Source organism: Cicer arietinum, chromosome 6, assembly GCF_000331145.2.
Source record: "Cicer arietinum cultivar CDC Frontier isolate Library 1 chromosome 6, Cicar.CDCFrontier_v2.0, whole genome shotgun sequence".
NCBI lineage: Eukaryota > Viridiplantae > Streptophyta > Magnoliopsida > Fabales > Fabaceae > Cicer > Cicer arietinum.
In genome coordinates this window covers 70592746-70616942 of record NC_021165.2, presented here as the reverse complement: position 1 = coordinate 70616942, position 24197 = coordinate 70592746, and the positions used below count along the sequence as shown (strand labels likewise).

General features: G+C 30.8%; 5 protein-coding genes and 1 long non-coding RNA gene across 7 annotated transcripts; 3 read left to right on the top strand and 3 right to left on the bottom strand.

Moving 5' to 3' along the window:
* Nucleotides 1-2419: 2419 nt before the first annotated feature.
* On the bottom strand, nt 2420-3681 carry LOC140920843 (uncharacterized). Its single transcript, XM_073369692.1, has 3 exons — nt 3511-3681; nt 3007-3412; nt 2420-2697 (listed from the first exon to the last, which is right to left on the bottom strand). The coding sequence occupies exons 1-3, from the start codon at nt 3679-3681 to the stop codon at nt 2420-2422; spliced, it is 855 nt and encodes a 284-aa protein (XP_073225793.1).
* Nucleotides 3682-7954: 4273 nt separating this feature from the next.
* LOC140920989 (uncharacterized) lies at nt 7955-10827 on the bottom strand. Its single transcript, XR_012163806.1, has 3 exons — nt 10332-10827; nt 10065-10130; nt 7955-9943 (listed from the first exon to the last, which is right to left on the bottom strand). It is a non-coding gene; the product is annotated as an uncharacterized lncRNA (long non-coding RNA).
* Nucleotides 8036-11290, top strand: LOC101490847 (uncharacterized). Its single transcript, XM_027336273.2, has 4 exons — nt 8036-8471; nt 9200-9610; nt 9846-10045; nt 10826-11290. Exons 1-4 carry the CDS (start codon nt 8036-8038, stop codon nt 11069-11071), a joined length of 1293 nt encoding a protein of 430 aa, XP_027192074.1. The 3' UTR covers nt 11072-11290.
* A 1658-nt stretch (nt 11291-12948) lies between these two features.
* On the top strand, nt 12949-15394 carry LOC101490525 (reticulon-like protein B22). Of its 2 annotated transcripts, XR_003473286.2 has the most exons (5): nt 12949-13402; nt 13475-13616; nt 13687-13756; nt 14135-14232; nt 15093-15177. XR_003473286.2 is itself a non-coding variant. In XM_004507516.4 (4 exons), exons 1-4 carry the CDS (start codon nt 13152-13154, stop codon nt 15209-15211), a joined length of 582 nt encoding a protein of 193 aa, XP_004507573.1. In that variant the 5' UTR covers nt 12949-13151; the 3' UTR covers nt 15212-15394. The 2 variants fall into 2 exon arrangements, 1 of the variants encoding a protein (XP_004507573.1); XM_004507516.4 differs by lacking the exon at nt 14135-14232 and having other exon boundaries at nt 15093-15394.
* Nucleotides 15395-16191: 797 nt separating this feature from the next.
* On the top strand, nt 16192-18096 carry LOC101490204 (uncharacterized). Its single transcript, XM_004507515.4, has 2 exons — nt 16192-17046; nt 17754-18096. The coding sequence occupies exon 1, from the start codon at nt 16455-16457 to the stop codon at nt 16989-16991; it is 537 nt and encodes a 178-aa protein (XP_004507572.1). The 5' UTR covers nt 16192-16454; the 3' UTR covers nt 16992-17046; nt 17754-18096.
* Nucleotides 18097-19505: 1409 nt separating this feature from the next.
* LOC101489459 (probable mitochondrial adenine nucleotide transporter BTL1) lies at nt 19506-21400 on the bottom strand. The gene is made up of 5 exons (XM_004507513.4): nt 21320-21400; nt 21133-21227; nt 20522-20855; nt 20119-20356; nt 19506-20014 (listed from the first exon to the last, which is right to left on the bottom strand). Exons 1-5 carry the CDS (start codon nt 21386-21388, stop codon nt 19764-19766), a joined length of 987 nt encoding a protein of 328 aa, XP_004507570.2. The 5' UTR covers nt 21389-21400; the 3' UTR covers nt 19506-19763.
* Between the last annotated feature and the right edge of the window lie 2797 nt (nt 21401-24197).

The following is a 24197-nucleotide window of genomic DNA, read 5'->3' as shown; positions in this document are numbered from 1 at the left end:
GTTAAAAAAAATGTCCAAATTACACTTTCCTTTATTTCAATCTTCTTCCTCTTCATTAACATAACTCGTCTTCTTCCTCTTCATTCTATATTCATCATCTTCATTATTCATTTTCTTCATATTCTTCATTTTGTTCAATCATTATCAACCATCTTCATCAATCATCATCAACTATCTTCATCAATCATCATCATCCAAGTTCATCAAATTACTCATTGTTGTGAATCAAGTAAGTAATAATCAACCTTTGTTTTTGTTGTGTTTGTTTGTGTTTTGTTGTCTCTGTTTATGAATGCAATGCCTGAAAATTGAAGAAAAAAAGTTTTCATTTTTGAGGATGAAGAAAACTTTTGCAGCCCTAAACCTAACTCAGTTCATGTACGAAAATTCATTTTAAAAAACCTAGTAACGTACGTGAACTAAGTTCACGTACTGTTTACGTGATCTGAGTTCACGTAATATGTAATAATATGACGCAACTGAGTTCACGTACACGTACGTGAACTTAGTTCACGTATAATGTAAAGATTGAAAACGAGTTTACGTACGTGAACTGAGTTAATGTAAGTGTTTGACATTTAGTTCACGTACGTGAACTAAGTTCACGTAGGGTTATTGTTTACATTTTTTTTGTAGATATGGTACACATTATGTTTACTGATAGAGAGAGTCATGTTATACTTAACCATGACACTTATAATGCAGAGGGTATTCGTGTTAGGCCAACTGCTTCTGCAAGGGCACAACGACAACGAGTACAACAACAAGAAGAAGAATCTCAACCTGAATCCCAACCTGAAGCTCAACCAGCTGATATAGATGAACCTCCAATGGATGGTGGATATCCTGGTGGTCCGGTTTATTGTTCTGTCCTTAGAACATTCGAAGATCATGTGGCGACTCGACTTTGGGATGGCGTGGTAATTTTCTCAATCAAATTAAGTTAAATTATATATTTTTAACTTGTATTTTTTAACTAAATTAATTTCAGGATCGCAGAGAATTAAGGGTGTTTAGCAATGAGAAAAAAATTAAAAGAAGCTGTTATTGAGCACAAAGAGGTTGAACAACTGGTTAAAAGCTCGGGATTATATTATTTACTAAAATGCAGTTACGAAATGATCGAAAAAATGATCATTTCTGCATTCGTAGAGAGATGACATCGTGACATCAATAGCTTTCATCTCCCTATTGGAGAAATGACGATTATAAGTAAGCATCAAACCAGAACTGTTTCAGGGTATCTGACACTTTTACAGGTAAACTGTATGGTTGTTTATTGTGTTTATAATTTCTATTATTAATTATTCTAAACTAATGATATATTATTATATATGTGCAAGTGTGGGTCTATGAGCATTTTCCTACATTATGTAGAGATTTTTGTAGACTTTCTCCTACTTATGTTGAAGACTATCCTAGAGCACTTAAATGGAAGCCTAAAAGGGATAAGAGTTTGGTCTTTCATTTAGGAAAGCTCTTGATGAGATTGACTTTGATGAAGTCTGTTGGACACCATATGAGGATCATCGACTGAAGCGATCTTTTGAAGATGGTTCTTTATTTTGAGGGTGGATACGCTGGGGTACGAAGATGTATGCTCATCTGCCAGATAGAGTATTGCAGCAATACGGTCATGTCCAAACTATTCATGGTTCACCGTTAGAGGTAGTGGGTCAGACGACCACACCAGATGAAATGGACATTATGTTTACGCAATACGTTGTTCATGTAGTGGATGTTGGTGCAGTTGTGCATGGACATGTAGTCTGCTCGAATGATTACATGGACTGGTTTTTCAAAATTTCCCATCCATACATCATTCGTAGAGAACCAGGCCATGAAGTTGATGCAGAACCTACTGATCATGCAGATGATGATGCCACTCATGCAGCTGATAGCGTCGATCCCACAGATGACACAATTGGCATAACGGTATATTAATTTATTTTAACTATTCATAATTAATTTATTTTAACTATTCATAATTAATTTATTTTAACTATTCATATTTAATTTATTTTTATTGCAGCGTCGAGCAATACAAATTGTTGAAGAGTTTATTGGTCAACAACTGATATTACCAGATGCCATGTCACTCGTTAATGAGTTAATTTTAATGTTGCTAAGTCAGAGGGCTGGTGGTAGAGATTGGACGAACATAGTACCATATTGTAGGAGAAATAGATGGATTTAGTATTTATTTAGAATATTTTGGAACATGATACTTTTGGAATGGATATGTAATATTTGGGTACTTAAGATTTATTTGGAACATGGTACATTTTGTAAACATGGTATATTTTGGAATATGGTATATTTTGTGAAGTAGTGATTTGACAACTTATAACAATCGCAATATTTTTAATTTATCCTGCATGGAAATATCTTCAGTTTACAACATTACTTGGAAATATCTTCAGTTTACAACATATTCATTACAACATATCCATCTAGCCAAATTCATGTAGTATTGAGCCTCATCATAACTGTAAACAAGAGCCTCCCATGCCTCCATTATTTGCACCTGCTTCTTTTTTGAAAAAACAGTCATCTTGCACTTCGCTTTGACATTTTTGCATACATGAAACAAGCATAATAAATTGACTGCTTTTGAAAAAACATATTCAACTGCATTCATCAAAGCAAGATCTCTATCAGTAACAATTACTTCAACTTCACCACTTGTAATATGTTCTTTCAACATTTGTAGTGCTCATGTAAAATTATCAGCACGCTCAGACTGTAGATACGTAAATCCCACACAAAATGTCATTTCAGTAGATGTAACACCAATAATTTCAAGTAATGACATTCGATACATACATGTCTTGTATGTGCTATCCATAATCAATATTATGTGAAAATTATTTACAAGAGTGATAGCGTCTGGATGAATCCAAAATATTTCCCTCAACTCATTTGAACCATCTACCTTCCTATATCGATAGACATATTTGTCGCGTCTCATCAATGGCAAAAGATGTTGCATTTATTTTCTATTACCTCTAAGTGATGAACGATATGCTTGACGTGCATTGTAAACTTGTTTTATTGTCGTCAAACTTGTAACATTATGATCCTTTATTGTCATCAATATGTTTCTTGGTTTGATCATATTCTTTGTCATATCACCAAGTACAATTTTCTCTTCATGAGACAACCGGCCTAAGAAAGCATGACCAATCAATTTTTTGGCCAATTTGTGGTTATGCATACCACATACTACATGCAGATACCATCCATCACCAACATTTGATGGTGTACCTCTCAATCTAAATGGGCATTCACATTTTCTACTCCAAGTACTCCTTGTAGGTTTAAAATTCTTCCAAGGTCTATATTGACCGCTTCTTTCACAACCAAGAATTAATTTGTCTTTGTTCTTGGTCGTGTTGTCGCAATTTCGGATCTAAAAATAACAACGACAATTCAATTTTCCCTTCCAATATTTCTAGTCCATTTCAATAAATCATCTCGCGTATCAAACTTCATGCCGGTGCTAAACACATCAGGCAAATCAACCATAACAGCTTCACCTCCGTTGTTCATAGCATCATTCATTGCATCAAAATCATCATACATTTCGTCGAAATCACGTTTCAAACCGTCATCCATATCCTCAAAATCAGGTTCAAAACCTTCATACATTTCGTCACTGTTGTATCCCACTTGGTCCATTTATCTGCATCCAGAACAAAGGAAAACAAAATTTTCAACATTTTGCTTAACATATACGTTGTTAACGTGAACTAAGTTCACGTACGTTTACGTGATCTGAAATCTAGTAAACGTACGTGAACTGGAGTTCACGTAAATGATTCAATTTTTAAACTTCATTGAATACGCAATCTTAAACAACATACGTTTACGTGAATTAAGATTGCGTACATATTGAGAGGTTGAATTTTCAAACTCCAATGATTACGCAATCTTAAACAACGTACGTTTACGTTAATTAAGATTGCGTACTTTCTGAAATTTTTATTTTTTTAAAACATACGTGAATTCAGTTCACGTAACAACACAAATGTACGTGAACTGAGTTCACGTAACATCCCCAGATTTAGAAGAAAAAAAATTGGAATTCAAAACCAGACCAACAAACATACCTTTTTATGTAGCTTTAAGAGTACTGTGATAAGGAAACTGATGTATTGTAGGTTACGAGTGAATGGTGTGAATTTTGAATTATTATGAGTTAGGGTTGGTGATGTATGGTGATTTTTTGATATGTGAGTTGTGAGATGTGATGAATGTGAGTTATAAGTTAGTAAAATTATAAAAAATACTATAAATATCAAAGGACATTTTGAGTATTTTCATTTTTTTAGAAATTTAAGGCGTGTGGGTAGCAATTTGAGGGATGTTGGTAGCAATATTGTTTAATATATTGCAATTCTTTCAATGAAGAAGAGATTATCATGTGTTATATGTTTCTTAACATCATCCTATTTCTTGTCACTTGTCAAATGTTTTATTAAAATGTTAGATTTTTCTTAAAATATTTTACTTTCGTTGTTCCCCCAATTAATTCAACTTTCAGAATAATAAGCAATTCGTTCTAAAAATTAAAATAGTCTAAGCCAACATTAACCAAATCACATACATCAATAACCAAATACTTGGTATATATTTTTTAGGATCATTTTCAAATCCATTGCCTTTTCAACAACTTATTAAGTGCTTTGGTGTCAAACTCATTCCACACTCTCTTTGACCATAATAAGATCACTACATAGAATAAATTAAGACTAAATTACATGTCTTTTAACTTAATTTCAGTTAATGTTTTAGTCATTTATATTTTTTTTTCCCGAGTTGGTCATTTATTTTAATTTTAAATGACAATTTGATATTTTAAAATATCAATAATGTTATCCTTTTTTTTTACAAAAATTCAAAAAAATCATCAAAGTTTTCAAACAAAACCCATAAAATTAATAATCATCTTCAAAATAATGCAAATTTCATCAAATTCATAACTCAAATATTCAAATAAACTCATATTTTCATCTCCAACAACATCAAATAAAGAATGAAAATATAAGTTTATTTCAAGATTTAAGTTATCAATTTGATTAAATTTACATTTTATTGAAGATGATAATGAATTTTATGGGTTTTGTTTGAAAAATTTGATGATTTTTTTGAATTTTTGTAAAAAAAAAAAAAACAACATTGTTGACATTTTAAAACATAAAATATCAAATTGTCACTTAAAATTAAAATAAAGGATCAACTCGAGAAAAAATAAATAAATAAATGACTAAAACGTTATATGAAATTAAGTTAAGAGACTTTTAACCATAAATTAACTATAAATTTTTTTAAAAAATGCATCTAATCTTCCACAATCTTCAAAACTTCCAAAGTTTAGCAATAGCAAAATTAAAATACAGAGCAAAATCTGTACAAGATACACACAATCTTCGTATGACAACAATAACAAGGAGTTGAAAGGTTGATCATTGCAAAAAAAAAAAAAAAAAAAAAAAGAGGTTATTAATGCATTATAACTGACCAGGAAAAAGAAAAAGCTCAAATTTATTAGGAATTATGGTTAATGAGGGAAGATGTATATAATATATCAAGAGAAATTAATTCCCCAATTTGTAGCTTTGAGTTGAAGCGAGTCTGCTCCTAAACGCACGAATTCAGATCTATCCAAACACATACAAATGGTTAAATATAATTTTGATTATTTATTAGGTTTGCTACTATATTTTTATTTATTTATAATTATATTTAATTGATTTACATAATTGATATTTTATAAGTGATAATTTCAATCCTTTTCACAATCACATAAAAGTTTTAGTCACATAGAGGGTGATTGTCATTTCTTCTAACAATTGTGTATACATAAGAGTATTATTTTAATTCAATAATAATCTTGCATTTAAAAAAAACACATGTTTTGAAATATATATATATATATATATATAAATTATTTGAAATGAATAATATTTATCAAAATTCTTCTTTGTAGTTTCAATGTACTTTTGTTAAAATTACATAAGAGTTATTATGAAAAGACTAACAATCATTATTTATAGAAAAAATATAAAGGTTGAAAATGAACTAAGATAAGATAAAAGAATAAAATAAATATTTAATAAAAGATAAATATCTAAAAAGTTAAGAAAACTTTTTAATACTAAACATGCAAATCGAATTATTTATCTTTTTATTATTTTATTCGTTAACTCATTTATATCGGTTGACAAATCAACTTTAGATCTTCTTATAATTTTTATTATTTTTTTATCATCTTTTTAATAGTTTGCTTAAAATGTTTTTCTATTATAAGCAACAATGAAGTTTGACCGATTTGAAAAACAAATATAAATAAATAAATCACCAAGATCCTCTTATAATCAAATAAAATTATTATTTTTTAAATAATTTGTATAAAATGATTTACTATTATAAGCATAAATGAAGTTTGACTGATTTGAAAAAGAAATATAAATAAATAAATCAACCACTGATATTATAATTATTTATAATTAATTTTTTTAAATAATTGATAAATATTATTTTTATTACTCCCTAAAACTATAATATGTATTATCTCATTTTATAATATATATTATTTTATAAAATATATTTGTTTAATAATATTAATAAAAATAACATCAATAATATATTAATATCTTATATTATTTCTTTTTTAATTACTTTAATTTACTTTGAATAATAATATTTTTATAAAATAACTCACAATTTATCTTTTTTAATATAATATAAATTATATTTTTTAAATTGCGTGAAATTGTAATTAGTGAGGAGGGAGTAAAAAGATTAAGAGGTGGAAAACAAAATTTGTGTGTGTTTAAGAAACAGAAATCAAAAGCAATATTTGCGCGGCTTTCTGACAATATTCCGTGTACGATGACACTGTCTTCTTCTACTGTTTCTGTTTCTTTATAGCCTTTCTCGTGTTCCTTTCCCATCCCATTCATTTAATACATTAAAGCTAAATGTACATTTTTTTTTTTATGTATATTATTCTGTGTCAGTTTAATAACTTTTATTTTTTTGGGAAATGAGATTTCAAACAAATCACTGAGTTCTCTCTCTCTTTCACATTTATTGCATTTTTTTTAATTTCACTCACTCATTCACTCACTCTCCTAGGGTTTTCACTTCTCTTTGCAAATTCTGCTCTTTTCCTCTTTGTGTTCTGCTAATTTATGCCTTTCCTCATATGTCACATTCATCTCTTTTTCTTTGGTCAGTACAACAATCTTCTGTCTTATTCACTTCAAATTTGCTTTCTTTCTTTTTGTTTTCTTTCCATTTTTATTTTTATTTTTATTTTTATTTTTATTTTTTCATTGCATTTTTGCTTTTACTAGCTTTTGATCCTTTTTTTATAACTACTGTTTGATACTGTTGTTGTAGATTAAGTCCTCTTCAGAACTTCAATGTTGGAAAAGATTGTGCATGCAAAATCTGATCTTTCTATGTTTTATGTCAAAGGTAATAAAGAAAAACTAAAGAATCCATTGTCTTTCATTTTTGGAAGTGTTCATTCTTGTGAGATTACTTTCCTTTCAGCTCCTTTTCTATTAATAGGCTTGAAAAAAATGAAACTTTTGAAGGTTTTTTTGGGCACATTTTTCCTTGTTTTGGAAATGTCGTTCTCGTGATTTATGTAATTTGAAAGGGATGTTTTATCATGAAGGTATGTATGTGCTAATTTCACCATTAAATCACACTAATCACTAGTGTCTTGTTATAGAAGTTGCTTTATTATTGGCTTTTTTTAGGCCTTAGAACAAGTAAAATGTTATTTTCTTCTATTTAAATTTGTTTTTCTTTTATATAATATTTGAAAAACAAAACACACTGTTTGTTTGTTTGGTGAGTGGTACTATTAGTATTAGTTTGGTATATTATTAATTAGTACTATTACTCATTCTCTTTCTGTTTTGATGTGATTGTAGATTTGATCGAAAAAGTTTAAAGTATTGGGTTGAGTTTAGGAATTAGGATAGTTTGTTTTTGAAAGGTGAGGTGGTAAAGTATGGATTTTTTGAAGATAAAAAAATTTAGAAAATCTCAGAAAGCAGACATAAAAAAAGATTTGGCAGAGAAGGCAGTGTTGGAGCCTGACGAACTGAAGCCTAATAGTGGTGGTCCTGATCAGTGTAAATCAGAAAATGCAGATTCTGCCGGTGATGCTGAGGATGACGATGATTTTATTACAAATGAGGTAAAGAGGAGGCTGAAGGAATTGAGAAGAAACAGTTTTATGGTGTTGATTCCTGAAGAAGATTCGTGTCTGGAGGAAGGGGAGGATGAAGAGGATGAGGGTGAGGCGGTCTCAAATGAATGGAGGGATGTGGAGGCAGAAGGTCAGCAATGGTGGCGAGGTTTTGATGCTGTTTTTGAAAAGTACTGTGAAAGAATGCTATTCTTTGATCGGATGAGCGTGCAACATCTTAGTGAAATTGGAAAAGGTAGTTTTTGAAAAGTACTGTGAAAGAATGCTGTTGCTTTTGATATTGGTCATGATAAAATCATTTTTCATCTACCTCTTATTTAGATACTAGCGATGGTTGGGAATGTTTATTTATGTTTTTGCATTTGGTTCATTTTGGTATTTGCTATCCCCGTGGGAGTGTATGATTTGTGATTAGACCAATATTGGATGCTTGACAAAATTTACTTTTCTGGAAAAAAAAGGGACCGATGGAAAGATCTTGTAAGTGTCATGGTATCTTATCAATTGGAGTTTGATTCACATTAGAGTTTCAATTATTATTGTTGTTATTATTATTATTATTATTATTCCTGCTACACGAGTTCCACGGTGCTTAAATGGGGGCTGCCATTTTGCAAGCTCAGATTGAGCAGCCTGCCTGGATTCAGTTCGGTTTATTAACTTCAAGGTTAGGAGAGTTGTAATTTGTCATCCCAAATTGAATTGAAGTTACGGGAATTAGGTTCCGCAGTTTGAATGTGCCTTATCCGATCTTATAGAATGAAATGATCTCAGTAAAAATGAAGATTTTGTTATATTATTAAATGTATCAAAAGGTTTTATATTTGGTGATATAGAGATTGTAATCAAGATATATTATCTTTTACCATATGAAAATGAAGTTGCTAACGAAATTTGCTATTTCTATTATCTCCCATATACAATTGTTAAACCTTGGAATATGAAACATATTCACCCTTGTAGGTTCTCAGAACACTTCAACTCCATCTCCATCTCCACGATCTACATCAAAGAAGCTGGCTTCTCCCCTTCGTTGTCTTTCTTTGAAAAGATTTGAAGAGCCTGACGATGAGACTGAACATCTTCAACATCCCGAGAACAATCCCTACCAGGATATTGAAACGGCTTATGTTGGTCAAATTTGCTTGACTTGGGAGGCTCTTCATTGCCAATACTCTCATATGAGTTATAAGATATCTTGGCAACATGAAAATCCCACGTGTTACAACCGTAGTGCACAGGAGTTTCAACAGTTCCAGGTTCTATTGCAAAGGTTTATTGAAAATGAACCTTTCGAGCAGGGCCTTCGACCTGAAATTTATGCTCGCACAAGGAATACTTTGCCTAAACTGCTTCAGGTCCCTAATATACGAGGTGAGTTTTCTGTAAATCATCTACACTAATTGGGTTGCTATCTATGAAGCACAAACTCTGACACAAACACCTCACACGACATGGACATGTCGGCTCTACTAAAAACATATGGTGTTGCTAAAGTTAATAGTACAAAACATATTCTTGGTCAATTTTTTGTCACTGAATGTAATTCTGCATTAATGTTTTTGATGTTTATATATGACTAATTGCTCAAGTCAATGAATCGATTCAGGTTCAGATCATGAATTAACAGATGATTCAGATATGAGAGTTCTTGCTCCAGATCTTATCGGGATAATTGAAAACTCTATCCTTACTTTCCACCTTTTCCTGAAAAGGGACAAGAAAAAGTCAAGTGGCGTTAGCAACCTGTTTGGAAATCAGAATCAGCTTGCAACTCCTCTACAACAGGTTCAGTCTACTCTTGAGAAGGTAAATTCTTATCTTTTACCTTGTGATCCGACTTTGGAGGGTAAATTCTACTCTTGAAAGCTCGTAACACGACCGTTGGATCCTACTGAAAGGAAAAAATGTACTTATATATGTAAACTATCATACATAAGCATGAAAACTATCATACATAAACAAAATAACCTCAATCACAACATTAAACTAAGTTAATTAAAAATTCATAACCATCAATCTATAAGCTCATAACAACCAAGTACTATGTTCATAAAGGAAATCAAAAGACTAAATTCATTAGTAACTAAAATACCGAGAAACAGAGGAGCAAGAACACGGGGGAAGTTGCTGGCTGCACGAAAGAGAACTGGGGAGACAAGGGAATGTCATCGCAGGGAGGAGGGCGAGGGAACGGTGCTTATGGTTTTTTACGTGTTTTAGAAGACAGTTTTTTTCAAAAAATAAAAAAGACCTGTTTCAGCAAGATTGTGCGAAATGGGTGGGCCAACCCTTACGATCCTATGATCCCACACTCCAACTCGCAGTCTTGACCACTGGCAGCGCCTCCTTCGATCCTGCTTGCAATGCAACACGTAACTACGGTCGAGGTTTATAAACTCGTACGACCTTACGATCCAACTCGCGATCTTTACTACATCTTTAGAAATTTCTGTTGATTTCTCTGCTGCTATAGATGACGCCAGCAGTTTAGCTAGTTTATTATTTTGGTTTGCCGCCTGACATCATGGATGATCAATTATTATATGATTAAAATGCGAGTCTTACATAATTTTCATCTAAATGCAGAAAGTGGTGAAACTGAAGGAACTGCGAAGAAGGAAGAAGGGTTGGAGAAAAAATTCGTGGCCCCAAAAGCACGAGGACATTCAACTATTGCTTGGCCTGATCGACGTGAAAATCATATCGAGGGTTCTGAGAATGACAAGGATGACTAGAGAACAACTGTTTTGGTGTGAAGAAAAGATGAAAAAACTTGATTTATCAAATAGTAGGTTAGAGAGGGATCCATGTCCCATTCTATTCCCTTGCTAATTGCAATCTTTAGTTCTTTCTGCTATGAATGGTAATTATGTATGAGTATGACAATGAAAGCCTTTTCTGCTATATCAAATGTATTATTTTTCTGTCATATTTGTGAGTTTCTAGGTTGTTTTTTGTTGTATAATTCTGGTTATAACAAAAAGTGTCAAAGATTATTCTTGTTGCTTCTTAGATTTATGATATAATGCCTACTCGTATGTTTATTTTTAAGTCTCATAAACTATCAATGATAAAGTGTTTATTATTATTATTATTAAGTTGGTAGTTGGCTTCAATGACTTAGTCAACGAGGAATGAACAGGTGTTAATTAGTGTGCCCAAGAAGAATGTTCCAAGGATACACATTGTTGCTCTTGTTTTGAACAATTTGCCGGTCAAGATGAATTATTCGATCATAAACAAATTGTATCAATAGAAAAAAAAAATTATTTATCAATTATTTTTTATTAAATATTCATGCATTATAAATACATGTTAGTATTAATTAAGAAGTATAATTAAAAAAGGCACACCGAAAGTAAATAAATCATTTATGACAATATTTTGCAATGGGGTAGGACAAAGGGAGTACCATATATTGACTTTTTTTATTGACTAAACCATATATTGACTTTTCTTTTAATTTCTTTTGCTGTTGTATAAAATTTCAACCCTGCCGAGTCTTAATAGACTTCTGTTCTCTGAAAATGTTAGTTGTAATGCATAATTTTTTGGTATTAACCCCACATGAAATTAAAAGTATGGCTAAAGATTATTACAAGTGCATTGGGATTGGAATAGTCTCATTCAGAGTTCAGACACTACAAGAACAATTTCCATAGTAAATGAAGTTTATTTTCAACTACTAGTACTTGATTAAAACAGGCAGTTTAATTTTAACTTGAAATAATTTGTACCAAAAAGAATTAAAAATAATTTTTTAGAGATTTTTTGGTTTTTTTATAAGATATTTGTTTAGTTTTTAAGATTATTTATTGTTCAAATGATTTTTTTATTCTCATATAATGTTTTTTTTTTAAATATTAGTTGATGTATTTAATATCTCACACTTATAAAAATATTTTAAAAAATATTGGTATTGATGTTTTTAGTTTTTCTTCTTATAATTGAGATATAATAATAAAATTTTTCATGACATTTAAATTAACTATAATAAAATGAAGGGTTCAATTCTTCTAAAGTGAATAATTTATTTTAAAGAATAAAATGAATAATCTCAACAAATCAAAAATAAATATTATAAATTTATTATAATTAATCATAAAATTCTTAAAATAACAATTTTATTTTTCTCACTTTACACATTAATCATTCTAAAAGATCTAAATTCCAAAATAAAAGTCAAACTATTTTAAAAGTTTCTGTGTCCTAACTCACACAGTTTTACACCAACCATAAGATTATTTGTCTTTTCTCTTTGCAAAAAAGAAATTATATCCTCTCTATATTAATATTAATTCTATCTGTAATTATAAATATGCATTTCAAAAAATTTATTATAATTATAAATTATTTTAATTTATTCTATATTTATATACAAATAATATTTTAATAACATTAAACGTATACAATAAATATATTAAATTCATCTCTTACTTTAAGAGTGAAAAAACAAAATGTATTTATAAATAACAATAGAGTAATATATTAATTAATTAAAAACATAATTTATATATAATATTAATCAATCACAACTATTAAATTATTAACAATATTTAATTTTTATTATATTTATTTTAAAAATGACAGTAATAAATATTAAAACTTGTTAAGTGTATAGACAATTTTTACCATAACAAGGCATTGTAATGAATCTAATGAATTATTAATGATTTTATAATGAATAATGAGAGCAGCCTCTTTGAGTTGAGGAGCGGGTAGAAGAAACGGCAATATTGTTTATTTTATAATTCTGATGTTCCTCGATAAGAACAACAACAATTTGTGAATAAAAAATTAAAAAAGAAAGAGCATAGATAATAGTGTAACCGTAAACCCTAAGCAGAAGTAAAAAGAGTTGTGAGAGAGAGAGAGAAAGAGAAAGAGAAAGAGAGTGATTGAGATTTGAAATATGAACAATAACAATAATAATAATGATAAAGAAAGGGATAGCGAAGTTGTTGTTATGGAAAGAAAAAGAATAATTCCAAGTGGAAGTGCTGAAATTGGAAAATCAATAATAGCATTAGTTTGCGGCACACTCGTTTACTATCACTGCGCTTTCAAGAATTCCCCTATTGTTTCTCTTTTCTCCGATGTCTTCATTGTTCTTCTCTGTTCCCTCGCCATTCTCGGTCTTCTCTTTCGCCAAATGAACGTCCAGTAAGTACCAATCATTTTTCCTTTTTTCTTTTTTAGGGTTTCATTCAATTTCAATTTCAATCTCAATCTCAGAGTTCCCGTCGATCCACTTGAGTGGCAAATATCTCAGGATACAGCTAATACCATTGTTGCTTGTTTGGCTAACACTGTCGGTGCCGCTGAGTCTGTCTTGAGGGTTGCAGCTACTGGCCATGACAAGAGACTCTTTTTTAAGGTATTTACTCTTTCATCTCTTCATTTTTCATAATTCTAATATCAACCTCATCCACCACAATTATTCACAGGTCATTCTTTGCCTTTATGCATTATCTGCTCTTGGAAGACTTGCTTTCGGTATTACTATTGCCTATGCTGGTTCGTACCTTTCTACTTTCCCTCTTTAACTCACATTGTTTATTTATCATCACTATTCAAATAGGAGAATTCTTAGTTAGTGAATCAATTACTTATTAATTGATTCAATAAATCTCTATAAATACAGCACCTTTGTACCATTTTTTATTATAGACTTTCCTTGCTCTCTAGGTATGTCTCCCTTCCCTATTTTGATTCCTAATACTTTCTTAACATTCATTCTGATTCTACTTCAAATTATTTTCCTAATATTACTGAACTCTGGTGCCACCTATTCATTCTCATTGTGTACCAAAATTCTTAATGACTACAATATAATGTGTCTTTTTCTTTGTTAATGTTTACTTGCATGATGTGACACGGTTGGTTGATATTCAGGTTAGTCCCTGTATCCATGCCAGGAGATATCTAGAGTTCTCCCTAGAATATTTGAAAATAACAAATTTAAAAAGAGAAGCTCCTGATCAATAGGAGTGGTGAGAGCCCTTGTGTTTCATTTCTTTGTTTTTATGACAGTGTTGCTCTGGCTTTCTAGTTTCAGTAAGGACATAATATTGGACATTTTGAAAAGTAAACTAGGCACCTAATAAAATTAATTCTCTCTTGGAATTGATAGGGGAAAGGTTTTACAATAGAAATTCGATCAAATTTTAACTCTTTACCTTAAGTAGAAATATTTGCTTGTTTATTATTCAATCCGCATTTTCTTTTATTGAAAAAACAGAAATAGTTTGCTACTGTATCACTTTCATAGCATATCTAGTATCGACAAACTTTATTCAGATGAATATTTGAAGTGTCTTGTATCTGATCCATTATTGGTGTAGTTAAGTTGCGACTCTTTTAAAGTGACCAACTCGCATTGGAGTGTAAAGTGAGCAATAACAGTTATTGATGAATAAATCAATTGTTGATACACACGTAAATGTATAACTAGTGATGAGTGTCTGATGTATATCAACCCTTGATTTTTTCTCTTTGCTAATTATTCATTTTAGAGAAGACAAAACTGTGTAATTGATGAGTATCTTAAATGATGTTGAGGGTGCAAAGGATGTCATCGATTTTCATCAATAACATTACACAATGTTACCTGTTTGGTTTGAACAATCTCTATAACTGCAAACATCCACACTAGTTAAGAAAAACAATGAATTATGTAAAATGGATCCTTCATGTTTATGACTGGATTACAATGGGTTGAAGGTAAAGCCTGTCCTATTTATCATCCACCAATGGGATGCGAGCTGTACTATTTTAGTTGTTTCCATGTTCGGTTGTCTGAATTCAATGCTCATAATCTTTTTAGAGTATGACTGACATTTTGTTAATACAGGGCTATGCTTGTTTTGTCTTTACATGTTCGCGGAGTGCTCTCAAACAATCAGCTCAGGTGTAGCTTGGTTCTTAGGAAGAAGAAATGACACTAGTAGAGAACAAGACACGATCATGTAACCTGTTCATTTTGTACATGATTTTTTTTTTCTTCATAGTTAGAGTGATTCTGTTGTTAAATTGAAATAAAGCTTGTGAATAATATTGTTAATATGATGTATATGATCACAAACAATCCAAAAAGAAATATCAGAAGTAAACACCCATTTCGGAACATGAATTGGTCATCCAAAGATTGTTACATTTTATGTAGTCAATTGAGTGATACTTTTTTCTATCATACTTTTTCAGAAGTTACTATTTATTGCAGTCAAATCGTTGTAGTTCAATCATTCAAAAATCATTATCAATGGATTATTTTGATGTCATTGATATATCGCCTATTAGTTTGATGCTTTAAAGATCTTTCGAGGACTAAATTAAGGATTTGTCCAAAAGATAAAGAAATCGTAAAAAATTCACACAGGATTTTAGAAGTACACATTTAGGCCAAACAAAAACTGTTTTTTTATGTATTTGGAAGTACACCTTTAGAAGATATAGAAATTGTACTTTTTGAGATGTGATTTGGAGGTGGAAAAAGTTCCTCCCATCTTGGTTATTTAATGTACGTTCAATTTGTCAATTTTTTTGAATTTTTATCAGATTTTGGTTTTAGATAATGTAAAATACATTACCGAAACTTAGTTTTCTGTAGTTATGAGAAAGTAAAATCATAGAGACAGATGAATATTATTTTGAAATTCAGTTAATTTAATATTTTAGGCCTAATAGTAATTTTAAAAGGAATTTAAATTTGGAGCAATTGATTGTAAGAGAAATGATTCTTTAACATAAATATTAACATCAACACTGTAATTTTTATATGGTTTTTTATTTTTTATACTATTTTTCTCTATTTTTTTTTCTCTCTCATTAGTATATGGTGTTGGTTTTGGTATGTTAAAATAACACAATTGAAATTCTTATGTATACTATCGCAGCATCAATTTTCAACTTTGCTCTCTTTATCTTCTCATGCTTTTAAAGTGAATTCTCAAGGAAAATTATATAATTTTGTTGTTGTCAAAAATAAAATATGGGTATATTTTTTATTATCATTGTATAAATTTTGTTTATATTTCATTGTATAAAATATAGAAGCTAATTGGCACCTCCTTTCCAAATGTTAGGGTTTTAGAGTGAAATACTCCATCTTCTCTTTTCTATGTTGGACGTTACACTCTGTGTAGGGTTTTCTCCTTTTTAGAGTTATTCTATCAATTAACCCAAAAACTTTGAAACCCTAATAATAAGAATAAGAATGGATGCATCCGAATCCACCAAATACGAAGAAGACTACTCACCTTCATCAACCGTTATCAAATTCGACCGTCCAATTCCCTCACTTAGAGGACCATTACCGGCGAGTCCTTCCGACGATCCATCGGCGGGTCCATTCGTTCTAGCCTTCAAAGACTCACAAGCTTGGGCTACTTCATTCATAGCCTGCCAGCGTAAGATAGTTCAGCAATGCGAGGAAGGGGCTAGGATTGGTTGCGCTATCAACGCTTCCAGCAAGTGCAAGCCTCCATGGTGGAAGATTCTGTCGAGTCCTAAACTCTCCGATCTGAAGGAACGAGAGGTTTGTGAAGTGCGTGAGATGGAGGAGTGTTTCACTGCGGCGAAGGAGAAATGTGTTGGTTTCGCTAGGGATAAGTGTTTGGTTCCTTTTAAGGATGCAAGGATTAAGGTTGGTGGTGAATTTGGCGTGACCAATCGAAGGGCTAGTGAATTGTTGGATTCTGATGATTGTGTGAAATGCATTTTGGGTGAGAGGCAACAAGGTCACGGAAATTAAAACAACAATGTTGAAATGAGGAAAAGCATTTCCAAATCCCATTGCATTTGTGGCAGTAAGTTTGACTGCAACTATAAAGCTGCCAATGTTGAGTTGATGATCTTCTTCCTTTCTCATCATATTGCAATTTGTATCTAGATATTTGCTTTCTGAGGTTCTGTATTTTCACATTGTTATTTTCATTTTCAGAAAAATATGGGTATTGAAATGTTGGAGATTAGTATTAGTATTTGTCTTTCAGTTAAGGAGTGGTGTCTCATTATGTGAAGATGAGTCTTGTATGATTTATTTTATTCTTTTTAGTGAATATATTTTACTATAATTGATCAACCCTCTCGCATATATAGTGTTGCATACTAATCTGATCATTTTGTTCAATGATTCATGATGATAGAAGCTTGTGATGTATTGAATAAATGGTGTTGGTTCCATGTTTACCATTTATGGGTTCTACTTTTATGTTTTATCACTATATGGCTTTCTTTACCAGGTGATTGTTATTAGTCTTTTTTGATTAATCAACTTCTCTCTCTTTCTTGTTACGAAGGTGCATATTTTATAGCTACTAGAATTTACCTTCATCACCTACAGTTTTAGCAAAACTTTGCAGTTGTAATTTGTTAGCTTTTAAAGATTGAATGCTGATAGTTAGTACCATTGCTCTCAGCTCCAACTAAAATTTACTTTATCCACAGTATATTTTTCATGTTTTCTTAAGCAAATTTATTGATGGTACTCTTTGTTTATTTTTTTAACTTCCAGGAAACAAAAATATTGTTATGGTATTTTCTCTTCTGGAATTCAATTTCCATCAGAATCAGCTCTGGTGTAGTCTGGTTCTTGGGAAGAAGAAATGACACTAGTAGAGAACAAGACATGATCATGTAACCTGTTCATTTTTTACATGAATTTTTTTTTCTTCTAGTTAGAGTGATTCTGTTGTTATTATTCAAATAAATCTTGTGATTAATATTGTTAATATGATGTATATGATCACAAACAATCCAAAAAGAAATATCAGAAGTAAACACCCATTCCGGAACATGAATTGGTCATCCAAAGATTGTTATATTTTATATAGTCAATTGAGTGATACTTTTTTCTATCATACTTTTTCAGAAGTTACTATTTATTGCAATCAAATCGTTGTAGTTCAATAATTCAAAAATCATTATCAAAGGATTATTTTGATGTCATTTATATATCGCCTATTAGTTTGATGCTTTAAAGATATTTCGAGGACTAAATTAAGGATTTGTCCAAAAGATAAAGAAATCGTAAAAAATTCACACAGGATTTTAGAAGTACACGTTTAGATGAAACAAAAACTGTTTTTTAATGTATTTGGAAGTACACATTTAGACGATATAGAAATTGTACTTTTTGAGATGTGATTTGGAGGTGGAAAAAGTTCCTCCCATCCTGGTTTATTTAATGTACGTCAATGTTGATTCAACTCATCAATTTTTTGAATTTTTATTGGATTTTAGTTTTAGATAATGTAAAATACATTACCAGATCTTAGTTTTTGGTAGTGTATGATAAAGCAAAATTGGGAAGACTGATGGACATTAATGTATAGAAATTCAGTTAATTTAATATGTTCGGCCTAATAGTAATTTCAAAAGGAATTTAATGTGAATTCTCAAGGAAAATTATATGATTTTGTAACTCAAATGGATACTAATAATTTTTACACCACACTTAAAAAATTTACACAAATTAAGATTTCAGCTAGCTAATCTCATTTTTATTTGTATTGGTACAAAAAGAAAAATTAACCACACATTTCAAATTTTATCCTTGTTTTTTAGTTCGTTGGTCTGTAAACAATTGGACATTAATGTAGAGTGATACTCCTATAATATTTGGGACGTAAATATGTATCTGTAAGTGGGAACTGTCCCATTTGAGGTTCCACATATGGGAAATTTTTTTCTATGAGGAGACGGGAGGAGAAAATTCCACCAAAGATAGTTACAGTAAACTATCTTAGAGCATCGAAACATCCACAACTGAATGCAGAATCTATTTCGAGGGAATGGTTCAAAAACTAAATCGTGCATTGGTCTTTCTACTCAAAATAGACATTCTTTATAATGAATAGTGAGCATGTGATCAAGATGAATGGAAAGAAAAAAAAACTATCCCGCGAATTAATATTGAGTACTAGTACCGGTGAAGTTCCCATGTTTCATAAGATGAAACAGCATTAATTCTACATCTTACAACATACAGAAACACATTTATATAATCTAATATGATAATAATACTGCAGTTATGAGAATTGAGGAGAGGCACAATTTATAATTGAAATATAGATTCTTAGTTGTATTAAGAATCAACACAGCTTCCTCAAAACAAAAGAATCAACATTACATAGCTAAATGTTCATAAATAGGTGTTAAAGCAATATCCCGAGACATTATTGATTATACACAACATAACCTCAATTATTACTTGGATCCTCTGATTAAGTGCATTAACATTCGCCGATTTAAAAAAATCACATGACCATAATACAAATATGGAATGGTTTTTAATAAATAATTATTCAGAGACATTCTCTGGCGACAACCATAGAATTAGATTACATATTGGAGTTAAGTTATGATGGAAAGAAACAAGAAGCACATAAAACTCCCCCAACTCATCCTTTCTTTTGAGATCATTCAAAATTGGTTAGCATAAAGTTATTTCTTAATTTCAAAAAGATAAAAAAGAGGAGGTAAATTAGCATGACTTGTAGAATTACAAACCCACTTATCCTTATTAGATTAATCCCTTCTGGACAAGCAGTATGTCTTTCCATGCTTCATAAAACATCCATGTGATTCCAGATGATGGCATCACCTTTAAACAACTTGCACCCCATCCTCTGTACAGACCCTTCAGTCCTTCTTGTCGAATAACTTCCGACAGTGCCGCTGCCATGTTTGGTGGACACTTACCTTGCAAAGCTCCCACCATCAGTCTCTTTCTAGCTACTTCCAATGGAAAGCTAATTGTACTGGCTGTAAAACCTGCGTGTGCAAAAACAAGTTTGTTACTGCAAGTCGTTTATATTACCGAGTTAAATAGGATAAGACACATTAATTAATGGTAAAGAAAAAGATGCATATCTCACCTGCTAGAGCTCCAACTATAAGCATCTCCGGACGATTTAAAGACTTCTTATTTTTGGTAAGGCAGTAAGATTTCTTTATTGTGTCATACATGAAATAATAACAGGTACTGTATGGAAGCATGCCAACTAGAGTAGGTGATAGACCAGCATAAAAAGCGCCAATACCACCATCTTTATAAATATTTCTAATTGCAATTCCCAAATTAGGGTATGCTTCAGGACTTACAGTTAACCGATCCTGGAATAACAAGTCCGAAGACAATTAGGATTGAAAACAACAAAGAAAAGTTCAATATATATCTTGATGTCTTGATCATTATTAACTCAATAGTACATAAGATATAAATGATATTGATTGTGTGATGCCGTCAGTGACTGTGAATGTCTGTTATTAAATAGATACCTTCAAAACTTCGAGGGGATGGCATGCAAGTGTGCTAGCAACTCCTGCAGCTGCCCCAGCCACGGCAACGGGTGAAATCCAAGATAAAGATAAAGTCAAATTTAGGCAACCTATCTGCAACTTGGGACATTCATTCTGTTCCCATTTCTCTTGCAGTGATGCCATTGCACGTTTTGTACACTCAAATGTGCCAAACTCAATGGCTTGCGTTGGAACAATGCGAATCATATTGATCATGTTTCCAGCCCATAAACCTTGCCATCCCTGCTGCTCTACTACCTGAACAAAACTACCTGTGATATGTCTGGACCCAACACCAACAACCATTCTTGTCCTGCATGTTCAAATAATGTAATAGATAGTTGTTAGCAAATCAAGATCAAGTCTTTCAGACTATTGTGTACTAGTGAGTTAGTCGCTCATATTACAGTTATTCTCTCACAAGCAGTTAACAATGTTATAGAATATCATATTTTCAAGAATTAACTTTACCAAACACTTAAATTGATAATAATAATTGAATGATTGAAAAAGAATAAAAAAGAGAGCATATAGTTAGTAATAGCAATAGCAATAGGAATAGCATGCAAAAGGAATAGCAATAGCAATACCTAATGGTTTCAAGTGGAGCAAGTATAGCTTTAGTCATAGCACCAGCTAGGGCGCCGCTCATAAACTCTCTAACCTCTCTCCTCTCCAAAAAATCCTGCACAATTAATTCATTAATTAATTAATAAAATAAATAAAATAAAAAGAAAGTAGAGAGAGAGAGAGAGAGAGAGAGAGAGAGAGAGAGACTTGTGCTTGGCGAGGAAGTTGAAATCGAAAATCGAAGGTGGAGTTGGGAAGAAGGTCAATAATGTCCATGTGTTTGAGTTGAGAGTAATAGCAATAGCAATAGGAATAGCATGCAAAAGGAATAGCAATAGCAATACCTAATGGTTTCAAGTGGAGCAAGTATAGCTTTAGTCATAGCACCAGCTAGGGCGCCGCTCATAAACTCTCTAACCTCTCTCCTCTCCAAAAAATCCTGCACAATTAATTCATTAATTAATTAATAAAATAAATAAAATAAAAAGAAAGTAGAGAGAGAGAGAGAGAGAGAGAGAGAGAGAGAGAGACTTGTGCTTGGCGAGGAAGTTGAAATCGAAAATCGAAGGTGGAGTTGGGAAGAAGGTCAATAATGTCCATGTGTTTGAGTTGAGAGAGAGGGCGCGAGGCGAATGAAGAAGAAGAAGAAGAAGAAGAAGAAGAAGAAGAAGAAGAAGAAGAAGTAAGGGTTTCAGTATTTGTGCTTGATGATGAAGACATTTTGGGCTTTTTCAACTTATTGTCTTCTTCTTCTTCTTCCTCTTACTTTATTGGTTGGATGGGTTTTGATTCCTTCAATTTCGAACTAACTCATCGTTTCATTCGCTCCCATTAATACTACCAATCCGTTAGATTCATCTCCGCTCATCTTGCATTCACTAACCTACCTTTGCAACTTCACTCTGTTTTTTCCTTTTTACTTCCAAAACAAATTTACTTTAAATATATGTTTCATCCCTATATTATCAATTTTTTTTTCTTTTTTCTAATTTTATCTTTTTAAATTCAACCTTGTAAATTTTATTTTATTCTACACTGACTGTTAAAAAAACTGAAATAACAGGGACGAAAATAAAATTAAATCATATACATTTGTTTATAATAATTTTTTTTTGTCTCCTTCTATTTGCCATTTCATTTTTTTTAACATTCTATATTTTTATTACTTATAAAATTATTATTCTTCACCTTTTATATTTTTGAATGATTTTTTTACAGTATATTTAGAATATTATAAAAAAAATCACTAAAATTAAGAATTATTTAACTTGGGATAAATTAAGTAAACTATTGACTTAAAAATTAAATTTTAAAATTAAATTTTTATAAAATAACTTTTATAATGTTGAAAATATATCTACAAAATATTAATTAAAAATATATGCCAATTTTCTAGCATGTATTATAAAAATACATTGATGTACAAAAGTATATTTAAGTTACATAAAAGTTATGAAATTTATGGTTTAACATAAAATATAAAATTTCATGTAATAATTCTAATTTGTATTATATATATATATATATACACTTAAATGGCCTAAAAAGAATTTTTTCATGATATGTAGTATTGTGTTTTTTATGTTAAAATAATAACTTTAATATATTTATTTTGTAATAACTTTTTACAATATTTTTGTGTAAAAAATATTTCTTTTTTTGGCAATCAAAACTGTGAGAAAGAGGTTTATAATTTCCTATAAAAAACTTAAGTTAGTGGCAGCATTAACCACAATAATGTTTACTAGAAAAAAGTGATTGGTGGTGATCTATATCACCAATATTTGCAACTAACTGAAAAAAAATCAAGGTTGTCACTTGCAAGTTATGTTGAATTATTGGCATAATTAAGGTTGTCACTAGATATTTCATTTGTGTCACTCTTTCTTGTTTCTTCATTAAGTTATTTTTTTTCTTTCAAAATTAATTGCAATAGTTTCAATGCCAATATAAATCTTTTCCAAAAATTTGCTTTGATTGTTGGTCAAAACTATTTTAAAACCCCCTCCATCCTCATATCTACTTCGCTTATGAAGATTTTTTTTTTTTTTTTAGAAACCTCTGAACCTAAAGAATAATGTGATGGTTGATTAGGCTCTTTAGATGATGGAGGCTCATAGATTGACTCATAACATTCTGGTGCGATTAATTCGTAATTGTCAAATTCATATGGAAAAGGCTTTCATCCCAAAGCTTATATTTTCTTGCTCAAAAGTTTTTGTAATTGTATCATCAAGGTCTAATGCAACATAACTATTTCCACTAGATATTTCACCTCGGACAATAATCTTCAAATCATTGTAATCAACCATATTGACTAACAAAGAATAAATTATTCATAGTTAATATATTGTAAATATTATAATGTATTAAAATTGTTATGATTACTATATTTAAAATATTATGAACAACTCACCTTTAAGTAATCATTCTATGTCATATTTTGCATCAAATGTGAAAATATTTGTAATTGGATTCCATCAAAAGCTAGAGTTATTGTGCATAAACATTGACCTCTTATTATATTTATCGAGTTCAGGTATGAGTAGTTAAATTCTATATTAATTATGAGTGAGTTAAATGTTGGATTTATAAGAGGGGTTTTAAGGAATTTGATCATGGCATTGAGACGAGAAAGTAGAGATGAAGAAGAAATTTGTACCCCGTGAATATCTATAGATAAAATATGAGATGGACACGGAGCGAGTAGTTTATTAGTTAATAGATACAGATGCGAGTATAATGGTATTTGCATATGCGGGCATCACTACCGATAGTTAATTAATAAAACTGATATGTTGTAATGTTTTTTTGTTTATGTGTTAATTTATTAATACTTTTTATGATAAAACTTGTGACATATTTTATTTATTTGTTTATATATTAATATTTATATGTGTTATTAATTTTTGACTAAAATGCACTTTTATCCTCCCAACTTTTTAAATCTAACAATTTTGACCTCATTTTTAAAATATTATTTTTGACCTCCTAACTTTAGCTCATTTTGTAAATTGGTGGACCACTCGATTTTGACCAAATTAAACCTGGCGTGAGTCAATATTTTTGACTAACTAGTGTCGTG